Source organism: Abramis brama, assembly GCF_963993115.1.
Source record: "Abramis brama genome assembly, chromosome: 4".
In the NCBI taxonomy this organism is placed as follows: domain Eukaryota; kingdom Metazoa; phylum Chordata; class Actinopteri; order Cypriniformes; family Leuciscidae; genus Abramis; species Abramis brama.
In genome coordinates this window covers 37,011,533-37,032,168 of record NC_139966.1, presented here as the reverse complement: position 1 = coordinate 37,032,168, position 20,636 = coordinate 37,011,533, and the positions used below count along the sequence as shown (strand labels likewise).

The 20,636-nt window shown below is 38.4% G+C and overlaps 1 protein-coding gene across 1 annotated transcript in view; it reads left to right on the top strand.

Moving 5' to 3' along the window:
- The window catches only part of LOC311081015 (copine-8), a 138,321-nt gene that overhangs the window by 77,815 nt on the left and 39,870 nt on the right, over positions 1 to 20,636 (top strand). The window contains exons 6-10 of the mRNA XM_084111354.1: positions 369 to 445; positions 12,479 to 12,542; positions 13,689 to 13,792; positions 15,915 to 16,019; positions 20,274 to 20,315. Coding sequence (XP_083967480.1) covers positions 369 to 445; positions 12,479 to 12,542; positions 13,689 to 13,792; positions 15,915 to 16,019; positions 20,274 to 20,315 — 392 coding nt within the window. The remainder of the gene's footprint in view (positions 1 to 368; positions 446 to 12,478; positions 12,543 to 13,688; positions 13,793 to 15,914; positions 16,020 to 20,273; positions 20,316 to 20,636) is intronic.

Below are 20,636 nucleotides of genomic sequence, written 5' to 3'. Positions count from 1 at the left end.
TGGATACCAAACACGCAAAACCAATCATGGCTATGTGTCAATCATCAAATTTTCACGAGTGAGTCATGTCCTGTACACACATAATGATAAGGAGATTCACTCCGTATGTAAATGTGTTTGTCCTAATAGTGTCCTAAATTGTCCTAATTGCCCTAAACCTAATAGTGTTTACATGGACATATTGTACTATAGTTATGTTCAAAATGATCAAAATGATGAATCTTATCTTTGCTCTGACCCAGTGATTACAGATAAAGCCGAAGAAACCTCAGACGTGTTATAAATAGACTATTTGAAATACTGACCTTTCATATTGCTATGTTAAAAAAATATCTCCCAGCCTCATTTTATGTTCTCTCTGTTTGCAGGATTTCCTTGGCCAGGCCTATTGTTCGTTGGGAGAGGTGGTGGGTTCGCAGGGCTGTCGTATGGAGAAAGATCTTGGGTAAGAACTGCTCTGTTTGTTTTGTTTTACTCCATTCACAAAAGTCCACATCTTTACATTCTGTGACAGATCCCATCCTCATGAATCACCTACCAATTTTATAAATGTTCTGCTCATTTGACTGAATTATGAGGTTCATTGCCATAGTACGCTACGCTCCGTAGTAGGTTATGTTTTGGGTAAGAGATTGCAAACTCAAACTGGACCAATCAGCTGTGAGCAGTGACATATATCTGATTCAATAAAGCCACTCCCCCTTATATCTCTTGCTCCAAATTAAAGCAGTTTATATTGATAAAATTGCCATTGTTTTGATGCTTAATTCTGGATTTAAATGAATAAATATATACATAGAAATACAAGCTTCAATATATAAAGCTTATAAACTGATTAAGATTATGCGTTTCCTTTTGAGCTCTTTGTGAACCCATATACATTATCATTTAAATTCAGTTGATACACATGCATTTGATATAGGCATATCTGACTTTCTTTCAACTGGCTTCTCAAATTTTCGTTGCAGCATCAATGGTTTTCCTGCCTTGCAAATGCCTTTAAATTCATGATATTTTTCATAACTATCTCTTCATCTTCAACAAAAAAGTGAATTGTGTCATCTCGGTCACAAGAAGTGAATCAAACTGACACTTGGCTGTTCGCTGCACATGACACACTTTCAGGTGCACAGGCTTCAGAGTTAATATCAAACCTGAGTTGACAGAGAACGCTTATAGCGAGTGTTATGAGCCCGCTGAACCTTACTTATCTAAACCATGTTGGATTTGTATGGTTTTGTCAACTCTAAATCTACTCTGAAACTCAGAGTTTGTCCAACTAACTTCATGCATCAGGTCTCATGTCGTTCTTGGCAAGTGTAAAATCCATGGCTCCAAAACAATGACAATGCGGTGTTTACATAGAAATACAGTTCAAATGTTGCTGTGCAGAATGTACACGAAATGCTGAAAGAAATGCTGGGAAACCGTCAGTGGATTATAACTAAGCAAACTGTGACTAAGCAAAGTTTGCGTGTTTAGTTGAGGGTATAAAGTTCATATCGACTAATGAGCTGCTGTTCGCTATTGGTGCTCTTTATTCCGACTCTGCTCATTAAAGTCTTTAGTCCACCTCATCTGCACAAACAAACCTCTTGAGCTTCCTGTATCCTTCACATTGAGGTCATATTGTCACTCAGCACCTGAGCTAGCATTTTTCTTCCTGACTTGGAAGTCCATTTAGGTTCTGATCTGAGTACCTCAACTCTTTCTCATGAAGGGTGGTAAAGGCCTGCTTCGCATGCATTTTCTTCTGTGCCTCGGTTATCAAAGCAGGCTCATTAGATTGTCAGTGGGAGCTCAGCATTTCGCTGTGTCTGGGTGTCCCTGCACCGTTGCTCCATTAGCTAAGCAGAGCCTCATGTCAACATGCTCATTACATCCAGATAAAGACAGACCACTGCTGTTGATCAAGAAAATGAAGAACAAGGTGATTTGAGGTTTTGTACATCCCTGCTGTTTGGAGTACTTGTAGCTTTGGATGTATTTGCAACTAATAAAACACAAATGCCCACCTGTTAAAGCCAGGGAAAAAGGGACAGAAACTCACACAAAAAACTGTCCTTTGTAAACCATTATCTCGCCCATGGGCCACCCACAGTCTGTTTACTGAAGGTTGTCAATTGTATTTGTATGACGCTTTTCACAGATTCTTAATGAATTCATAGTGCTAATGTTTCTAATGCGTTAATGCCGGTTTGTCCACATTTAGCAGTTTAGAGCTGGGTGATAATATAGTTTACATATCTGACTGGGGCGTTTCCTCCTGACAGGAGGCATTGTGTATCCTCAAAAAAAACACAAAAAAAAACACAGTTAGTGGCATCAAATGATTATAGGGACACTTTTTGTTTGAGGCTTTACCATCAGTGGGAAGTTCTGCAATGTGGACAAAATGTCAGGCACTAAATCAGTTTGCTAGACTTATCACTTTATATTATTTATATTATTAATTTTTTGAACTCATATAATACATATCCATACAGAGGACAAATGGTCTGGAGATTGAATGGATGGATGGATGGATGGATGGATGAATTATATTAATATTAACCATTTTGATTAAAATGATTGATTAATTAATTAATTAATTGTATAATTAAATTAAATTATTAATTATAGTTGTGATTTGTGTCAAAACGTAAATTAGATTCAATTATTTTGTTCATCCAAAAATGAACGTTCTGTCAAGGTGATGATACACAGCAACTTTGTGGGCAATGTTGCTGGGCAATGTTGCCGTCAATGGGCAACCAGATGAGACAGGGCCCACGATCGATCTAAATTATCCAGATAGAAATGTATTGCCCATTTTCAATAGGAAAGTGCCCAAGCAACAATCGCTCGGCAAGATTGCCCAGCAACATTGCTCAAAAAGTTGGCCTGTGTATCATCACCTTTACAAACCACAAAAATGTTGAGGTTATTATACATGTTTGTTGAATCATTGAATGGTAGTAATATATTTAAAATGCAGTTGAGACAGGACCACTTTGGCAAGTTAATTTGAGTTTACCAAAGTTATCTTCGGTGGTATGGTTCATTATGGGGGTTCTTGCTCCATAATTAATAAACGTACATAGCTTTAGCATTAACCCCCCATAGAACCATCAGCTTGAGTGATATACAGACAATTAAGACACTTTAGTAATGTCTTTAAAAGCAAAACAGTGTTAACATGTAGATGTGGCAGTAAATCCCGGGACATCTATACTGTAGCTTGGCTTTGAGGATGAGTGTCTCTCAGCAGTGAGGTCCATAACAGCTAGGACTTGAAAGCCTTGGTAATCTGAAACAAAAGAAGACGGCAGCCAGAAAGTGCACAGTAATATGCAAGCAGTTTGAGCATACTTTCCGAGCAATAATGCCACATGTATATATATTTATATTTTGCAACAGGTTCAAGTTGTTCACTTGGATTCGCCGTGTTTAGAAACCGAAAGCTTCTTGTTTGTAAAATGACTTCTGTGTGAGTTGTGCGTCATACATCACTACACTATTGAAAATAGACAATGTCTTTCTTGCCTGTGAAATTTTGCCAAAACCGCACCTTTAATGTTAGGTGTTTGTACAAATGAGAACCCTAAAAGAGCAATAGTAATATATATACCTCAGCAAACTTGAATTATTGTTGGATGTAGCTGTACTATAATGACAAGGGTTATAAAAGTTGTTTTGGGAGCGTTAAAACATGGCGAAATCCCACACCTGCGTCCGAGGCCTGACGGGGGGGACCTTTAACAACCCTAATGACTGTTAATTACAGCTAATTACACAGTTCAATCACCCCGCCAATTGCGTTTGGGAGACGCTGCATGAAAGGAAAAATTGTTGCTATTTCGAGCACTTTTGGTGAAGAGCTTGGGAGATGCGCTATTCTGTTTCTAATGTGTGTTTGAATAGTCTGTACAGTTATTCTGTACGTCAATCTAAATGAGTGTAACACATTTGCACTTATACAATTGTACATGCATGTGTGTGAGAGGCAAGTGTTTGCTGGGAGCAACACATTCATGTCTGACAGTGCAAACTGACAAGTGTTGTGATTTAAGCGATATGAGTGATATAATTAAATATAACTAATTCAACTAATTAATTCATAATAAAGACCTTAAAGAAGGTCGGAAGGTCTGGGTTTTTATATGGTTATATGGCTTGTATAATTTTATATGGTTTATATGGCCTGACAGATTGATTGTGCTGACTTGAGCTTGACCAGTGCTTAAATTCAAAATTTAGAAAAACAGATTGTCCTGAATATCCTGAAAAGCAAATAGTCGCAAGTCAGTATACTATCAGTTTAATTTCAGCTTAAATAAAAAAAAAAAATTAAAAAAAAATCATGTTTAATAGACAAATTTGTGATGAAGATCTACACTACCTATAATTCTGAAGAGAGACCCAATCAGAGAACTGTATAGAAATGTAAATTGTGGCAAATGAGCTCAGCAACAACCACTATAAAGTTTTGCGGAGTGACTTAATCTTTTCAAACTACATATACATTCTACATTATATATCATATTTGAAATATTCTTATAGTTAATAGAAATTTATTGGAAATAATTTGATATTGTTTTCATTAGAGTGCTTTGTTGAATGAGTAGTTTATTCCCTCAGAAGAACACAGTCTTTTACCTTTGTCCTTTCATGATTCCTTCATGCGTTTTGCTTCCCAATGTTCATAATGTCGTGATTCCACTTAGAGCTGGTTTGATTCATGACTTATAACTCATTTCATTTAATGTGAAAAAGACAAAGTAGGCGGTTACTGTTGGGCTCTAAACATCAAAGATGTTCTGATTGGCTGTGATGTTTTCAGTGTGGACAGACAACAATCATTGAAAATGTGACACAATGTGCAAGTGATCAGTTGACTTAAAGGGATAGTTCACCCAAAAATGAAAATTAGCCCATGATTTACTCACCCTCAAGTCATCCTAGCTGTATATGACATTCTTCTTTCAGACATATACAATCGTGCAATTTATCAGCAATTTATCATGGATAGATGCACTTTTATGATGGATAGATGTACTTTTATGATGGACAGATGCACTTTTATGATGGATAGATGCACTTTATGGATTTCCAAACAGGAACAGCCATTCACTGTCATTATAAAGCTTGGAAGAGCCAGGACATTTTTTAATATAACTCCGATTGTATTTGTCTGAAAGAAGAATGTCATATACACCTGGAATGACTTGAGGGTGAGTAAATCATGGGCTAATTTTCATTTTTGGGTGAACTATCTCTTTAACTTAAAATTCTGCACTAAATAAACTTCATGCCTAATTGAAAAAAAAAAAATCAGTTATGTGGAATTGTTGAGTTCAAATAACTTAATTTTTTCAATTGCATGAAGTTCATTACTTAACTTAATAAAAGTGAGGAAACCCATTACCTTCAAAATATTAAGTCAACTTACAACACAGCATTGGTGCTAAGAAGCTCCGGGGAATCAGAGTTTGAGTGATGAGCTAAAGCAATGCAAATAATGACCGTTTGACTATCATCCCCATTCCTTTCTGAGAATATAAAACAAGAGTTATTTCTTAAATGCATTTATATATATATATATATATATATATATATATATATATATATATAGGCTATACATATATGTATGTATGTATATATATATGTATGTATGTATATATATATATATATATATATATATATGTATATATATATATATATATATATATATATATATATATATATATATATATATATATATATATATATATAAATGCATTTAAGAAATGACTCTTGCTTTATATTCTCAGAAGAATATATGTATATATATGTATTTGTATATATGTGTGTATATATATATATATATATATATATATATATATATATATATATATATAAATATATATATATATATGTGTGTGTGTATATGTGTAACGATCACCAGCTGAAGCTGCCCTTGTGAGCCACCAGAGGGCAGTCCACATCAGACTATCATATTCACTCACTAACTACATTTCCCATAACTCACTGCCCGGACTCATCATCACTTATCACTGATCACATTCACCTGTACCTCATTCACTGATTGCATTCACCTGTCTCATCCTGTTAGTCTGTCTATATATACCTTGTTCATTCATTCACTCACCGCGAAGTCTTGTTAAGTGTTACACTGCTATTCTGAGCGTTTCCCTGGTTGTCTTGTTTCTTGTTTTTGGATATCTTGCCCTGTTTCCTGGATTACTCTCTTGCCTCTGGTCCCTGGATTACTCTCTTGCCTCTGGTCCCTGCCTGTTTTGTTTGTTTGTTTGTTTCTTTGTTTTGGACTGCTTTCCTGTGTATGACCCTAGCCTGTATGTTGGATTACGCCTCTGGATTGCCCCACAAAATAAAGCTGCATTTGGATCTCCTACTTCGTGTCTCTGAGCAGTACGTGACAGAAGACTTCGCCACACTTCAGATCCAGCAGCTATGACCTCCTGTAATACAGCAGTACGGATCTCACCTGATCTTCCCAGCATGAGCCGGGAGTTCGCTGGACAGATCGCGGCCTTAGCCCTGGATAGCCTCGATCTGTTCCAGTACACCTGGGGGTTTTTTCCTCTCGCTGCCTCTTGCTCTCTGGGTGACGAGGCTATTAAGTTATGTTACCGGCTGGGGGCTAAGGAGGTCGACCCGAGGGAGCTCCCCGATCTCTCTGGTCTGGATTGGAGAGAGGCACTCTCCAGATGTCTGGAGAGCTTCCTTCCGTGGCACCCCCGTCCAGCCGAGCCTGCACTTCACGCCAGTCCAGCCGAGCCTGCACTTCATGCCAGATCTGCCGAAGCCAAGACAGCAAGCGACATGCCCGCCAAGCTAGAGTCTTCACCGCTGGTCCCGTCCAGCACAGAGCCCTCTTCACTGCTGGTCCCGTCCAGCACAGAGCCCTCTTCACCGCTGGTCCCGTCCAGCACAGAGCCCTCTTCACTGCTGGTCCCGTCCAGCACAGAGCCCTCTTCACTGCTGGTCCCGTCCAGCACAGAGCCCTCTTCACCGCTGGTCCCGTCCAGCACAGAGCCCTCTTCACCGCTGGTCCCGTCCAGCACAGAGCCCTCTTCGCCGCTGGTTCTGTCCAGCTCAAAGCCTTCTTCATCGCTGGTCCTAACCAGCTCAGAGTCCTCTTCACCGCTGGTCCCGTCCAGCACAGAGCCCCCTTCACTGCTGGTCCCGTCCAGCTCAGAGCCCTTTTCGCCGCTGGTCCCGTCCAGCTCAGAGCCCTTTTCGCCGCTGGTCCCGTCCAGCACAGAGCCCTCTTCGCCGCTGGTTCTGTCCAGCTCAAAGCCTTCTTCATCGCTGGTCCTAACCAGCTCAGAGTCCTCTTCGCCGCTGGTCCTACCCAGCTCAAAGCCCTCGCCGCCGCTGGTCCCGTCAAGCTCAGAGTGCGCTTCTGCTGATCCAGAGACTGTTCACGTCACTTCTGCCGATCCAGAGACTGAGCTTCACGTCACTTCTGCCGATCCAGAGACTGAGCTTCACGTCACTTCTGCCGATCCAGAGACTGAGCTTCACGTCACTTCTGCCGATCCAGAGACTGAGCTTCACGTCACTTCTGCCGATCCAGAGACTGAGCTTCACGTCACTTCAGCTGATCCAGAGACTGAGCTTCACGTCACGTCCGCCCGTCAAGTGTCTCGTCCCGCCGAGACTGAATCTGTTCCTGAGCCTGAAACTGATCCGGATACTGAGCTTGAATCTGTTCCTCTTCCTCTTTCTGCGCCTGTGTCTCCAGACACGATGACCTCCGCCACCGAACCAGAGTCTTCAGGTCCCCTTCCGCTGCACGGGCCTGGCCCTCCGTCCCGCCCCCGGGTCCGCCTCCGCTCCACCTCCCTCCTGGACACTTTTAGGAGCGTCTGGAATCCGCTCCTTAAAGGGGGGGCTATGTAACGATCACCAGCTGAAGCTGCCCTTGTGAGCCACCAGAGGGCAGTCCACATCAGACTATCATATTCACTCACTAACTACATTTCCCATAACTCACTGCCCGGACTCATCATCACTTATCACTGATCACATTCACCTGTACCTCATTCACTGATTGCATTCACCTGTCTCATCCTGTTAGTCTGTCTATATATACCTTGTTCATTCATTCACTCACCGCGAAGTCTTGTTAAGTGTTACACTGCTATTCTGAGCGTTTCCCTGGTTGTCTTGTTTCTTGTTTTTGGATATCTTGCCCTGTTTCCTGGATTACTCTCTTGCCTCTGGTCCCTGGATTACTCTCTTGCCTCTGGTCCCTGCCTGTTTTGTTTGTTTGTTTGTTTCTTTGTTTTGGACTGCTTTCCTGTGTATGACCCTAGCCTGTATGTTGGATTACGCCTCTGGATTGCCCCACAAAATAAAGCTGCATTTGGATCTCCTACTTCGTGTCTCTGAGCAGTACGTGACAATATGTGTGTGTGTATATATATATATATATATATAAAGAAAATATATAAAGAAAATAAAAAAGCCGCACTTTGCGGTTTGATTTTAATGATACTTGATATTTCATTCAGGTCTCTGTCGACCGAGGGGAGATAATTACACACACACAGACAGAAAAAACAGTGCATTGCACTGCTGTGTCGCCAGTACTTAATTACCTTGCTCACTCGAGACGCTGATTGCAAATGCATGCATCTTGATTGGGACTTACAGGAGGGACTAAATGTAAAATAATAATAATAACAATAAAAACAAGGTGTGAAAGCATTTCTCTGTGTGTTTAAAGAAAGTGAGGTTTAAAAATGTAATTTTAGAACAATGTTGCTTGTCATACATCACACAGAGACTTTTTTTACAGTATGCTTTCAAACACTTCCTCTCTTCTATAAAACATATTATATATATATATATATATATATGTTTTATAGAAGAGAGGAAGTGTTTGAAGCATACTGTAAAAAAAAGTTGCTGCTTAAAATATTTAAGTACAATCAACTTGGATGTTTAAGTCATTTCAACTTAAATTATATTAAACTGACTTAAAAATGATTTGAATCTTGTGTAACATATAAAAAGAAGCAATGTAAAAACATATGTTGTCACAACTTATTGATTATATATTTTTTTACAGTTCAGTGTTTTCCTTTCCCTGTCTTGTATACCCTCACAGCTTCATTACCATTCCAGGTACAAAAAAATGATTTCTGGTTTACACTGGACATCATTTAGCATTATCATTAATAGTGCTGAAATGTGATGATTCAACTTTCAAAAACTGACTCGATTACAAAAAAAAAAAAAACATATACTGTATGAATAATAATAAAATACATTTCAATTCATTATTATTTAGATGCTTTATCTTGTGTTTATGTCCATGTGCTTATTTTACTCTTTATAATTTCTGTTTTAACAAAGCAAAACAGCAAAAAGGTCCCCATTGAAATTACCTACTAAACTTAGGAATTATAGTATATAAGTATATAAGTATAGAAATATATAATTGAACTGCATCAGTAAATCTTCAGTTATGCCTGAATTCATAGTCTGTACAAGATTCTCAGCTTTTAAATCTTTTTGTTCAACAATGACCAATTTCAATATAATGTTCCACTAAAAAAAAATCTAAACTGCTCGCCTGAAATATGTATGAGATGACATCTTAGTTATATTTATTAGATATCTCTGCTGGGTCCCTCTGTCGCACAGGTTGGGGTTGTCATGGTGACGACAGGGTTTCTCACACATCATGTCTTCCATTTGGGTCAACGTATAATGTTTTCCAGTTCTGTACAGCAAAAGCCTGTATTTCAGTCTTATCAGCTGTCTTACACCTTATGACATACAAAGCAGTTTTCGGTTTTGCTGCATTATGATTGCCTCTTTAAAATGTTCTCATCACTCAAAAAGTTTTTTTTGTTACCCTGCAACTGAGCTATAACTAATAAACTAATTAAACTTAAACTAATTCATGAACTGCAATGTAGTTATTTTGGGTCGATTCTCACTCTTAAAGTTGAAGTGTTAGATATAAGTGAAGATATGATTCAGCTGCTTTTTTGTGTGTATTCTTTGATGAATAGGAAGTTTAAAAAAAAGCATTGTTAACATTTTTGTAACAATTTTACAAGTCTTGTGTTACTTTTGATTAACTGGCACTAAAATTTTTGACATTTACTCTCAAGTTTGACATTTAATCAAGTTAACAGCACAAAGATTTAACAAGAACAATTAATCAGTACATTCATAATACAAAAAGTTCCCTTTATCTAATACTAGATATTATCCAAATACTGTATTGGAAACCATTAAATGTAACAAATAACCTGTAAAGGTAAATAAGAAAGTCCGTAATTACTTTGCATAAATCAGATTATACCGTAGCTGTAATGTCGTAGCTGTCCAATGGGTGAATTAAAGATGCCATTTAGAGTGTTAAAACTCTTAACAGTGGGTCAGGATGGCAGTTATCTAGAAATCTCCTTCACATGTAGGGTTGATTCAGGATAATTGGGGCATTTTTTTTTCGTAGTCATCTCAGTGTCAAAATGCATGTGTCCCAATTTACCCGAATTCACTACCTAAAAATTACAATTCTGTCAGGCAAGTAAATGAAATGAGACTAAAGCTGTGCAATAAATGCACCAGAAAATATCCAATATGTTCCAATCTTCTGAAGCTATACAAAAGCTTTGTGTGATAGTTAATGATTATTCACTAAAAATGCCCCCCTCCATTAAAGCTTTGAAATGTTTGGAAAACAGAATTTGACTACATAATACAGGTATGTACCACATACATGTTGTATCAGTCTCATTTGGGGCCAGTGGCACCTTTAATTCTAGCATATTCCATGACCAAGCTAGCCTGGGAAAACCCAGACAACTTCCGGCAAATTTAGATTTGCTCTGCAAGTAGTCTGGCAAAGAGCTCATTCAAGCCCATTTCCATGCCGTCGAAATCGTGGCACCAATCAGAAAAGTTGAGGCGGGCTTTACACGATGACGATCGCTCTGATTGGTTTTAGGTCTAGCCTATCCAATTGCGCCTAGAGGCATTTGAGCGACGTCCGTTCCGTTGGTGAAGCGCATTAAATGCATTATTATATTCAAATTGCAAACACATGAGGACAGTCTCCATGAAAGACCCACTGGCAGATGAACGTGCTACTACATTTCTCTCCGAAACGGTAGGAAATTAAATTAGATTTAATAGAGGATTTTAACTGTGACAAGATGATTGACAGGGCAGTTTACGTGACAGGATGCACGCGACAGATCCGTCCGATAAAGATGACGAAGTAGTATGTCCCAAAGCTTGCCTACTTTTTTGCTACACATTCAAAAGTAAATACATTTTCTTCACAAAAAGAGTACATACTTTTATGGCGTAGTGTAACTTAGGCGAATTGGGACGCAGCATATGGCTTTACACGATGCCGATCGCTCTGATTGGTTTTAGGAGTTTTAGGTCTATCCAATTGCATTTGAGCGACGTCCGTTGGTGATGCCCCTTTGAAAATGAGTTATTAAAGAAGCTTTGCCAGACCATAACTCAGTTACTACTGAGAATGGTCTGGTTTTAACCAGGCTATGACCAAGCACCATGAATGACACTTTATTTAATTTTAAAGCTACAGCAGAGGGGAAGACTTTAAGTTAATAATGACTTAAATGTTGGTCTATTTATGACACAAAGCTGGTGTATGGACCACTTATATGATGGTTTATGGTGCTTTTTGGTCATTTAGAAGCTTGACAGCCCCAATCCTAATTAACTTAATTAGATGAAAAAGAGCAGCCAGGATATTCTTTAAATTCAATTTTGTGTGAATCAATACTCAAACAGCAGAAGGGCGAGGTTTTAGTTGAATAACTTTAAATACTGTATAATATCTATCATATGGTTTAAGTAATAATATAATATAATATTTTTGTTAATTATGGGGCTTGACAGTCTCATAGAGTACTTATGATTAGAAGTCCAGTTCTAATAAAGTACTCTGGCAGTACTCACTTTGGTAAATGACAGCTCGGTTTTGCCTAGAGCACAATGGCACAGCCACAGTCCAATTACACTCACTTAAACTCTGCACACACGAGAGAGTGTTAATAAACCTTAATCAAGACTTCATCCACCGAGTTGTCTGTGCAAGAGTCAATTCATTATATTACCAACAGCAGAAGAATCCATCAGAGAGCCTGATATACACAAACACCATATTTTCACAATGAATAGAACATTAATATGAAGCTTGGTTATTTGTAACCTAATTAATGGTACATACATTTTTATGTTTTGGTGCCATGGTAATATTGTGTTATTGTTATTATTACTATGTATGTATACCATTTATAGTATAGGTAATACCATGATGTACCATGGAGTACTATTTTAATACCTTAGTATACATGATTCATACAATGATACATTGAAAAATTGGCTTTATGACGTATTACAACAGTTCTATACAATATCACTGTCCAACACATTTATGACCTGAATACTCTCGTTTTGTCATACACAGGGGGATTCCAGGGAAGAAATGTGGGAAAATTATTGTGAAGGCTGAGGAGCTTAACAACTGCAGGGTAAGAGCTAATATTGATTATTTGAATTCAGGTCTAATCTCTCACTAAATCACTCACTGCCAGTTGGTAGTCGCCTACCTAAAACATACAGTATATACTCATTTGTCATTTAATACAGAAGTATAAACACGCATTCAAAAACTAGTTGATTTTCTAATGAAATTGTGTGTGTAGAGTGATACGTTTTTAGCTTAGCAACATGCTAACATTAAACTGTTGAAATCAAGTATTAGCCAAGTCTCCTGTGCACTTCCATCACTGATTTTATCATTTGGATTTTTGATAATGAAATTGTGTCAAGAGCATCACGTTGATGCTGATGTCAAACTGTACTGAAATCAATTATTATCCAAGTCTCTTGCAATATTGCTGATTTTATGGTTTACATTTTTGCTAATGCATCATACTAATGTTAAAATCTATGGAAATCACATATGAACCAAGTCTCCTGTGTATTTCCATCGCTGATTTGACTTTAGCTAATGTATTATTATGTGAGTAGAGTATTACATTGTTAGCTTGGCAACATGCCCAGACTCCATTAATATCACTTATAAGTATCCTGTGAACTTCCACTTTGATGGCTTTCCTGACTTTTGCTAATGTGTAGTTCCATTTAAAAAAATGCTGCCTATATAGTCAGGAGAAAGACAGATTGCTATGAGCTAATTTCATTTGTCTTCTCTGCATAGTCCATTCAAAGTATTTATCTTAGTTGTAAAACACAGGATTCAGTAATAGCGCACATGATGTGCCAAGAACTCCAGCTGTGCTCACACACACACACATAAATACAGAAAGGCCTCCGCAATGCTAGCGGAATTTGTCTTTCACAACAGGGACCAATAGACCTTATCCCATTCACTGCTGGAGCATCTCACACAGACAGTGAATGTGATACGCTTGTGAAATGGATTTCTGATTAGGCCTTTTAGCCTTGCCATCTGGGCATTGTAGTCAAGCAAATATAACATGCCAAGCTATTTAGCATTTGTGTAATGCTAGCTGTCTAGAAACCACAAATGGCCAAATAATCAGTTCATCTATACTGATATTGTTATTCTAGGTCTGCTAAGTGCTCTAAATCCACATGTACACTCCCATTGCCCTCATAACCTGCTTTTCTAAAACATTCTCGCCCTGCAGGAGTCTGTGATGATGCAATTTTGTGGCAACAAGCTGGACAAAAAGGACTTCTTTGGCAAATCGGACCCCTTCTTAGTGTTTTATCGCAGCAATGAGGATGGAACGTGAGTAACACAAACACATGAGTGGATTCTTGTCAGCTACACACACTGCCCACAACGTTAATCTCATCTCCAGGCTCTGTGTTGGGGAAATGGCTTTCTATTGAATTCCTTTAGGTTCATACCCATAGTCCTTTGCACCTGGATCAGCAGGGGCTCTCCTGAAATGGAACAATCACTTCTTATCTAGCTGATTCTGTACTTCAATAATTGAAGATTCCTTCACTCAGAGACAAAGCGGTCATTCAGCTTTTCTGTTAAATTTCAGAATATCTGTGCCTTTGTTTGTGTAGATCAGCTACAATATTTTTTACTTCTGTGTTTTGAAGCTACTTTTCAGTTTGGTTCTACACATAGTAATATATAAATTTACTAAGCTAACTGTTCTTAAGGGATTATTTATCTTCTCACTCATGTTATTAGCTTAGCAACATGCTAACATCCAATTTAATTGGAATCAATTATAAGTCAAGTCTCTCGTGCACTTAAAAGGGATAGTTCACCCAAAAAAATGACTTGCATTCTTCTGTAGGACATATAAGAAGATAGAATGTCCATACAATGGAAATTAGTGGTAACCAAAACAGTTTGGTTGCCAACATTCTTAAAAAAAAATTTGTGTTTCAGTTGAGTAACTGAAATGTCATTTTTGGGTGAACTATCCCTTTAACATGAGTGAGTGAATGTTTCAGATCAGTTACTTACGAGGTTCAATTACAGTTACATTTGGCAGACAGTAGACAGCAAGGCGGTTCGCTTAAAGCTAATATTGTCTAATGGCTAAATGCTAATGATGACTTTAGTCTGAGTGCAATGTGGTTTTTATTACCATAAATGATCAAACTCTGGAGTAACACAACCATTTTGTGTGTGTATGTGCCTATTGATTTTTTTAGATTGAATTACTAATTAATTTACATAAAGCTGCGGTTGCTGTTTGACTAGCAGGCAGAGATGGATCATTACTTGGCATTTCTTGGTACCATCTCACAGCAAAGCATGATAATTTCAAGATAATTTATTTCTGCAACACTAAGAATATGTTTACACGACAGTGTACTAAAAACAGAAAAGATATTTTTTTGCGTTTTTCGCGTACAGACGACAACTTATCAAAACGATCCCCGTTCACACAGATCTGCAAAAACGATTAAAAACACTGTATTATTCATGCCATGCCAGTAGTTGGCGATGTCACTTTGTAAAGAAACACTACACGCCTATAGACTGAACGCGTAATAGGCATGTGCATGACGTCACCGTTTTCACAAATTCACATTTTGTAGTTTATATGGAGACTTGCACTTTGAAACCCGTTTTCAAAAGTTTGCATTTTCAGACCCTGAGAACACTGTTGTCGTGTAAATGAACTGCCTCAATGCATTTTAAAGTGTTCTGTTTTTAGTTGAAAGCGGCCCCTAAAACTCACACACATACACACTTCAGAAAGAGCCTTTACCTCCTATACCATGAGAACAAGGGGTAAACAGTTTGTGTGTGTGTGTGTAAAAAGGAAAAATAAATGTGTAAATAGGAAAAAGGCCAGTATTGAGCTGTGTACTGAGCCCATAACTGAGCAATCCATTCATGTCTCTGTCCTTTAGAGAACAGAGTCTGTTTTTTAAAGCAAGTCCTGTGGTTGTGAGGGAGGTGTAGCTCAAGGGCCAGTTTCAGAAAGTCAAAGCGAATATGTCCAATATTTGTTCAGTTTCTGAAACAGCCCTGTTAATGCTTAGCAATAAAACCAATACAAATTCTCAACAATAATCACTTTTTTGGACAGTTTTCAATATGTTTGTACAGGCAGTATTTCTGTATAGCTTCACAGTGAGGTCTGCCAAATAAAGTGTGATTTCAGTTTAGTCAAACATGATATTCTGCGATGGTTTGTGCAACATTAAAAGATTCCAGTTACTTGCATTTTACAAGAGTTGACAGTTAATTCAAACATTTTAGAATATACAATCTGAATATACAAATGGTCACAATCAACAGATTAAGTTATAACAAAAAAAGTGTTTAAAAATTACTCTAAATGCGATCATATGCGTTAACTTTTGACTTCAAACTCAATCATTAAGTTGATGACAGTTGCATTACTATAATATTTTCTTTTGTCTTACAGATTTACTATTTGTCATAAGACAGAGGTGGTGAAGAACACGCTGAACCCTGTGTGGCAAGCCTTTAAAATCCCTGTCAGAGCTCTGTGCAATGGCGATTTTGACAGGTATGGAGTGTTTTGTACTGCGTTAAGGTATTTGTAGGTTTGATCTCACATTTAAACCACATTTAAAATACAGTAAACTGATCAACTCATCATGCATGCATCAATTAAATTCTAAAATACATATTTATATTTATTTGATACCTGTAAACATCATACAGCTGGACCAAATGTTGTTGTCACCATTTAAAAAAATGCCCCCTTTATGCTATTTTAAATGCTTTAAATTTAGTTTTTGGAGGTCTCCTACAATAGTTTTAAATGCCTCCCATCATCCAAAGTAAAAAAAACATTGCAATATCACCTCTTTTCTCACAGTGTCTAAACAGTTCGATAAAGTATTCGGTCTCTCTAAACTCTGCCTTTCCGAGAGCCTACTCTGCTTTGATTGGGTCAGATGGACCAGTCTGTTGTGATTGGTCTACTCTACCCTACAAAGGCAAAAGACCTTAACTCGCGAGAGTGTGGAACTGAGAAAAATGACTTTAAAGATTTTTAATTGTCCAACCAAATATATTATAGGTAGGACACTGGGAATCTGGCAATTAGATGTTTTAGTAATGAAAATTATCTACATAAAAAAATCTTGAGCTAAAACTTGACTTTTGCCCCCTATTTTAAAGTTACTGTACTCTGCCTTTGTATTGTCAGCAAAAAGTGAGAAGCACACCAAGGCAGAAAAGGCAGTAACTTCCACATTATCAATATTTGGTTGCTGATCACCGTTTACAAAAGCATTATAGTAACACCTGTATAAAATCTAGTGATCATGCCATTAATTTTGAATGATTTACAATTACATATAGCCATCTTATTGCTATCCAGTGCTTTGGTTGCATTCTGATGGCATTATTAATACATTAGACATGACAAAATACCTCCATTGCTGTAAGTATCTTCAATTTGTACACAGTGGCGTAAATGAACGCGAGTGGCATAACATAAGACTTGCAAAGCGCGTGTTAAAAATGATCGCGATAAAACAGATGTGGTATTCACCTGCTACGGCATGAGTAACATTTTTCTGTAAACTTCCTTCGGAATCGATATCGCAAGTTTGTCGATGGCGCGTTTAGACCATACTAAATTTTCTGACTGCGTTTGTGCAGGACAAAGCTGTCACTCTGAGGACATTTCAGAGGTTACATGGACTGATGGCAGCTGTACAGGCTACAACGTAATTTAAATGCGGCAAATTTAAATGGACCGTTAAACAAAGGCAGAACACCGTACAATCTGATAGGTAGCATTATTTGATAGAACACCGGCACAGGAATGTCATATTGACTCACGGCTAAACAAAGGCAGAGTACCTGTAGTATGAGTAATATTAAGTAAGTATACTAACTATAGGGTTAGGATTAGGGTTTGGTTTGGGGTTAGTTACATGTAATTATGCATAATTTATAGTTGTTACTATAGTAACTGCATGTAACATATGTAACAATGACAATGTGAAGTGTTACCAAAATTATTTTGAAACCATTTAGGGTCAGAGGTTATGACAATACCTGAGATATTAAGGTGTGAGTGAGTGGAGGTGGGGCTAATTTGCATATTCATAGAACCACATATACTAAATGAGGCAAGGGTGTAGTTACATTCAAGCTACACTATATTGCCAAAAGTTTTGGGACGTCTGCCTTTACATGCACATGAACTTTAATGACATCCCATTCCTGATCCGTTGGGTTTAATGTGGAGTTGGCCCACCCTTTGCAGCTATAACAGCTTCCACTCTTCTGGGAAGGCTTTCCACAAGATTTAGGATTGTGTTTATGGGAATTTTTGACCCTTCTTCTAGAAGAGCATTTGTGAGCTCAGGCACTGATGTTGGACGAGACGGCCTGACTCACAGTCTCCACTCTAATTCATCCCGAAGGTGTTCTATCGGGTTGAGGTCAGATCCTCCACACCAAACTCGCTCATCCATGTCTTTATGGACCTTGCTTTGTGCATTGGTGTACAGTCATGGAGGATCAGGAAGGGGCCATCCCCAAACTGTTCCCACAAAGTTGGCAGCATGAAATTGTCCAAAATGTCTTGGTCTTGGTGAAGCATTAAGAGTTCCTTTCACTGGAACTAAGGGCCCAAGCCCAACCCCTGAAAAACAACCCCACACCATAATCCCCCTCCACCAAACTTTACACTTGGCACAGTGCAGTCAGGCAAGTACCGTTCTCCTGGCAACTGCCAAACCCAGACTCGTTCATCAGATTGCCAGACAGATTGGTCACTCCAGAGAACATGTCTCCACTACTTTACACCACTGCATCCGACGCTTTGCATTGCACTTGGTGATGTAATGCTTGGATGAAGTTGCCATGAAAACCCATTCCATTAAGCTTTATGCGCACTGTTCTTGAGCTAATCTGAAGGCCACACAAAGTTTGGAGGTCTGTAGCTATTGACTACAGAAAGTTGGCGACTTCTGTGCACTGTGTGCCTCAGCATGCGCTGGCCCCGCTCTGTATTTTTACGTGGCCTACCAGTTAATGTTGTTCCCAATTGCTTCTACTTTGTTATAATACCACTAACAGTTGACCGTGGAATATTTAGTTTTCACGAGTGGACTTATTGCACAGGTGGCAACCTATCACGGTACCACGATTGAATTCACTGAGCTCCTGAGAGCGACCCATTCTTTCACAAATGTTTGCAGAAGCAGTCTGTGTGCCTAGGTGCTTGATTTTATACAACTGTGGCCATGGAAGTGATTGGAACTCCTGAATTCAATGATTTGATGTGGTGTCCCAATATTTTTGGCAATATGGTGTATTTTAAGGCATGAAGACTTTTTTTTTTTTTTTTAAGGAAAACATTCAAATAAGAAGGGATTTTAAGGGATAAAATGATTGACTACAGGGGGACTTTAAGAGACATAAGATAGTCAGACAGACCCAACAGAAAAGAGAATCCCAAGCGCAACACTATATCCTGGAAGCCTCCATCATGAGTAGCTCAAACGGGGCTCTTGCTGTGTGGCGATAAAGCGGGAAGCTTCCTCACGGTAGCGGCACTCACTGATGAGCATCGATCGGTACCTTAACGCACTCTCCCACACAATGCCTCGGCTTTATCTCTGATTGAACATGTGGGAAACGAAAGAGAGAGACGGACAGACGTAGAGGAAGAGCACTGGGCATCCGGAGGAGTCTGGGACACGAGATAAGCCTGTGCAGACGCTCTTATAAAGAAGCACGGAGTGTCTCGCTGATGATAACGCCGAGAATGGGTGCTAAGGGATGCTGTGGGGATTGGGTTGTTGTTAGCATGTGTTGCGTTAAAGCTCTGTGTAATTGACAAAGCTGTTCTGTTTGAACTGTGCAAACTCATCACTCGCCTGTCACGCCACGGACAGCAGAAGACGTAATTATTTTCTGTCAAAACTCACTAATCCGACCCTCTAACCCTGTTATGTGAAAAGAAAGTGTCATGGAAGGAGGAGTAAGCTGATTTTTAGAGAGATTTTAGTAATAAGTCCAATTATAAAATGGATAGTTCTGGCTCTAAAATCTAATTGGATGGGCCATCCAAATCTAAACATGTATATAATTCTATATAACCACTTTTAAAAAAGCCTTCACACACAGCACAGTATGTCTGATTTTAGTCATATTGGAATGATCAAATTCACGCTAATTATTATTAGTTGTTATAATTGCAAAAAAAAAAAAAAAGTATGTTTCTTCAAGGAAATTGCATCATTCTCAACATGCATAATCATACAAGGTGTGCAATATTGTCCAAATAATTTTTTTTGAAGAAATTCACACAAAGGCACAATGTACAATGCTGCTTTAGCTGTAAAAACAAAACGCTATGATAAACATTTATATTTCTTTCCATCATGCACACACATGCTATAGACCAGGGGTGCCCAATCCTGCTCCTGCCGATCGACTGTTCTACACAGTTCATCTCCAACCCTAATCAAACACACCTGCCTTTAATTTTCAAGTGATCCTGAAGACGTTAATTGGTTGCTTCAGGTGTGTTTGATTAGGGTTGGAGATGAACTGTGCAGGACAGTCGATCGGCAGGAGCAGGATTGGGCACCCCTGCTATAGACATATATTTGATTATGTGAATTATTGTGGCATGGAATAATTGAATTCACTAATCATGGATGGAATCATATTTCAGCTGTTGATGTGTGATTGCACTCTCTATCCAGAAAAAGTTGAAATCTCAACACTACAGTTTATGTAGTGTTAATATGGACCAATTCTCTGTCTCTCTCTGTCTATTTCACAGAGCGATCAAGGTTGAAGTGTATGACTGGGATCGTGATGGCAGGTAATGAACTGTAAACTGTCACATGAAGCTTAAAATACTCATCTGACACTCACTGCATACATCCATTAATTATAGGGGACATATAGCTAAAGTCTTCTCGGTGGGATACAGGAATTGAGCATGAAACAAATGATCAAATTGAATCAAAATATTTAAGTAAAAATTTTTTTGAGAACATTAGTGTTTTCTAACTAAAAAAGTCAAATAGTTAGTTTTACATTTTTTGTCATGGGCAAAATATGCGCAAAAAGATGTCCAATACAGATGCAAAAGCCCAAAACACACACTTTTGTGTTTAAAGTTTCTGAACTCAATTCATAA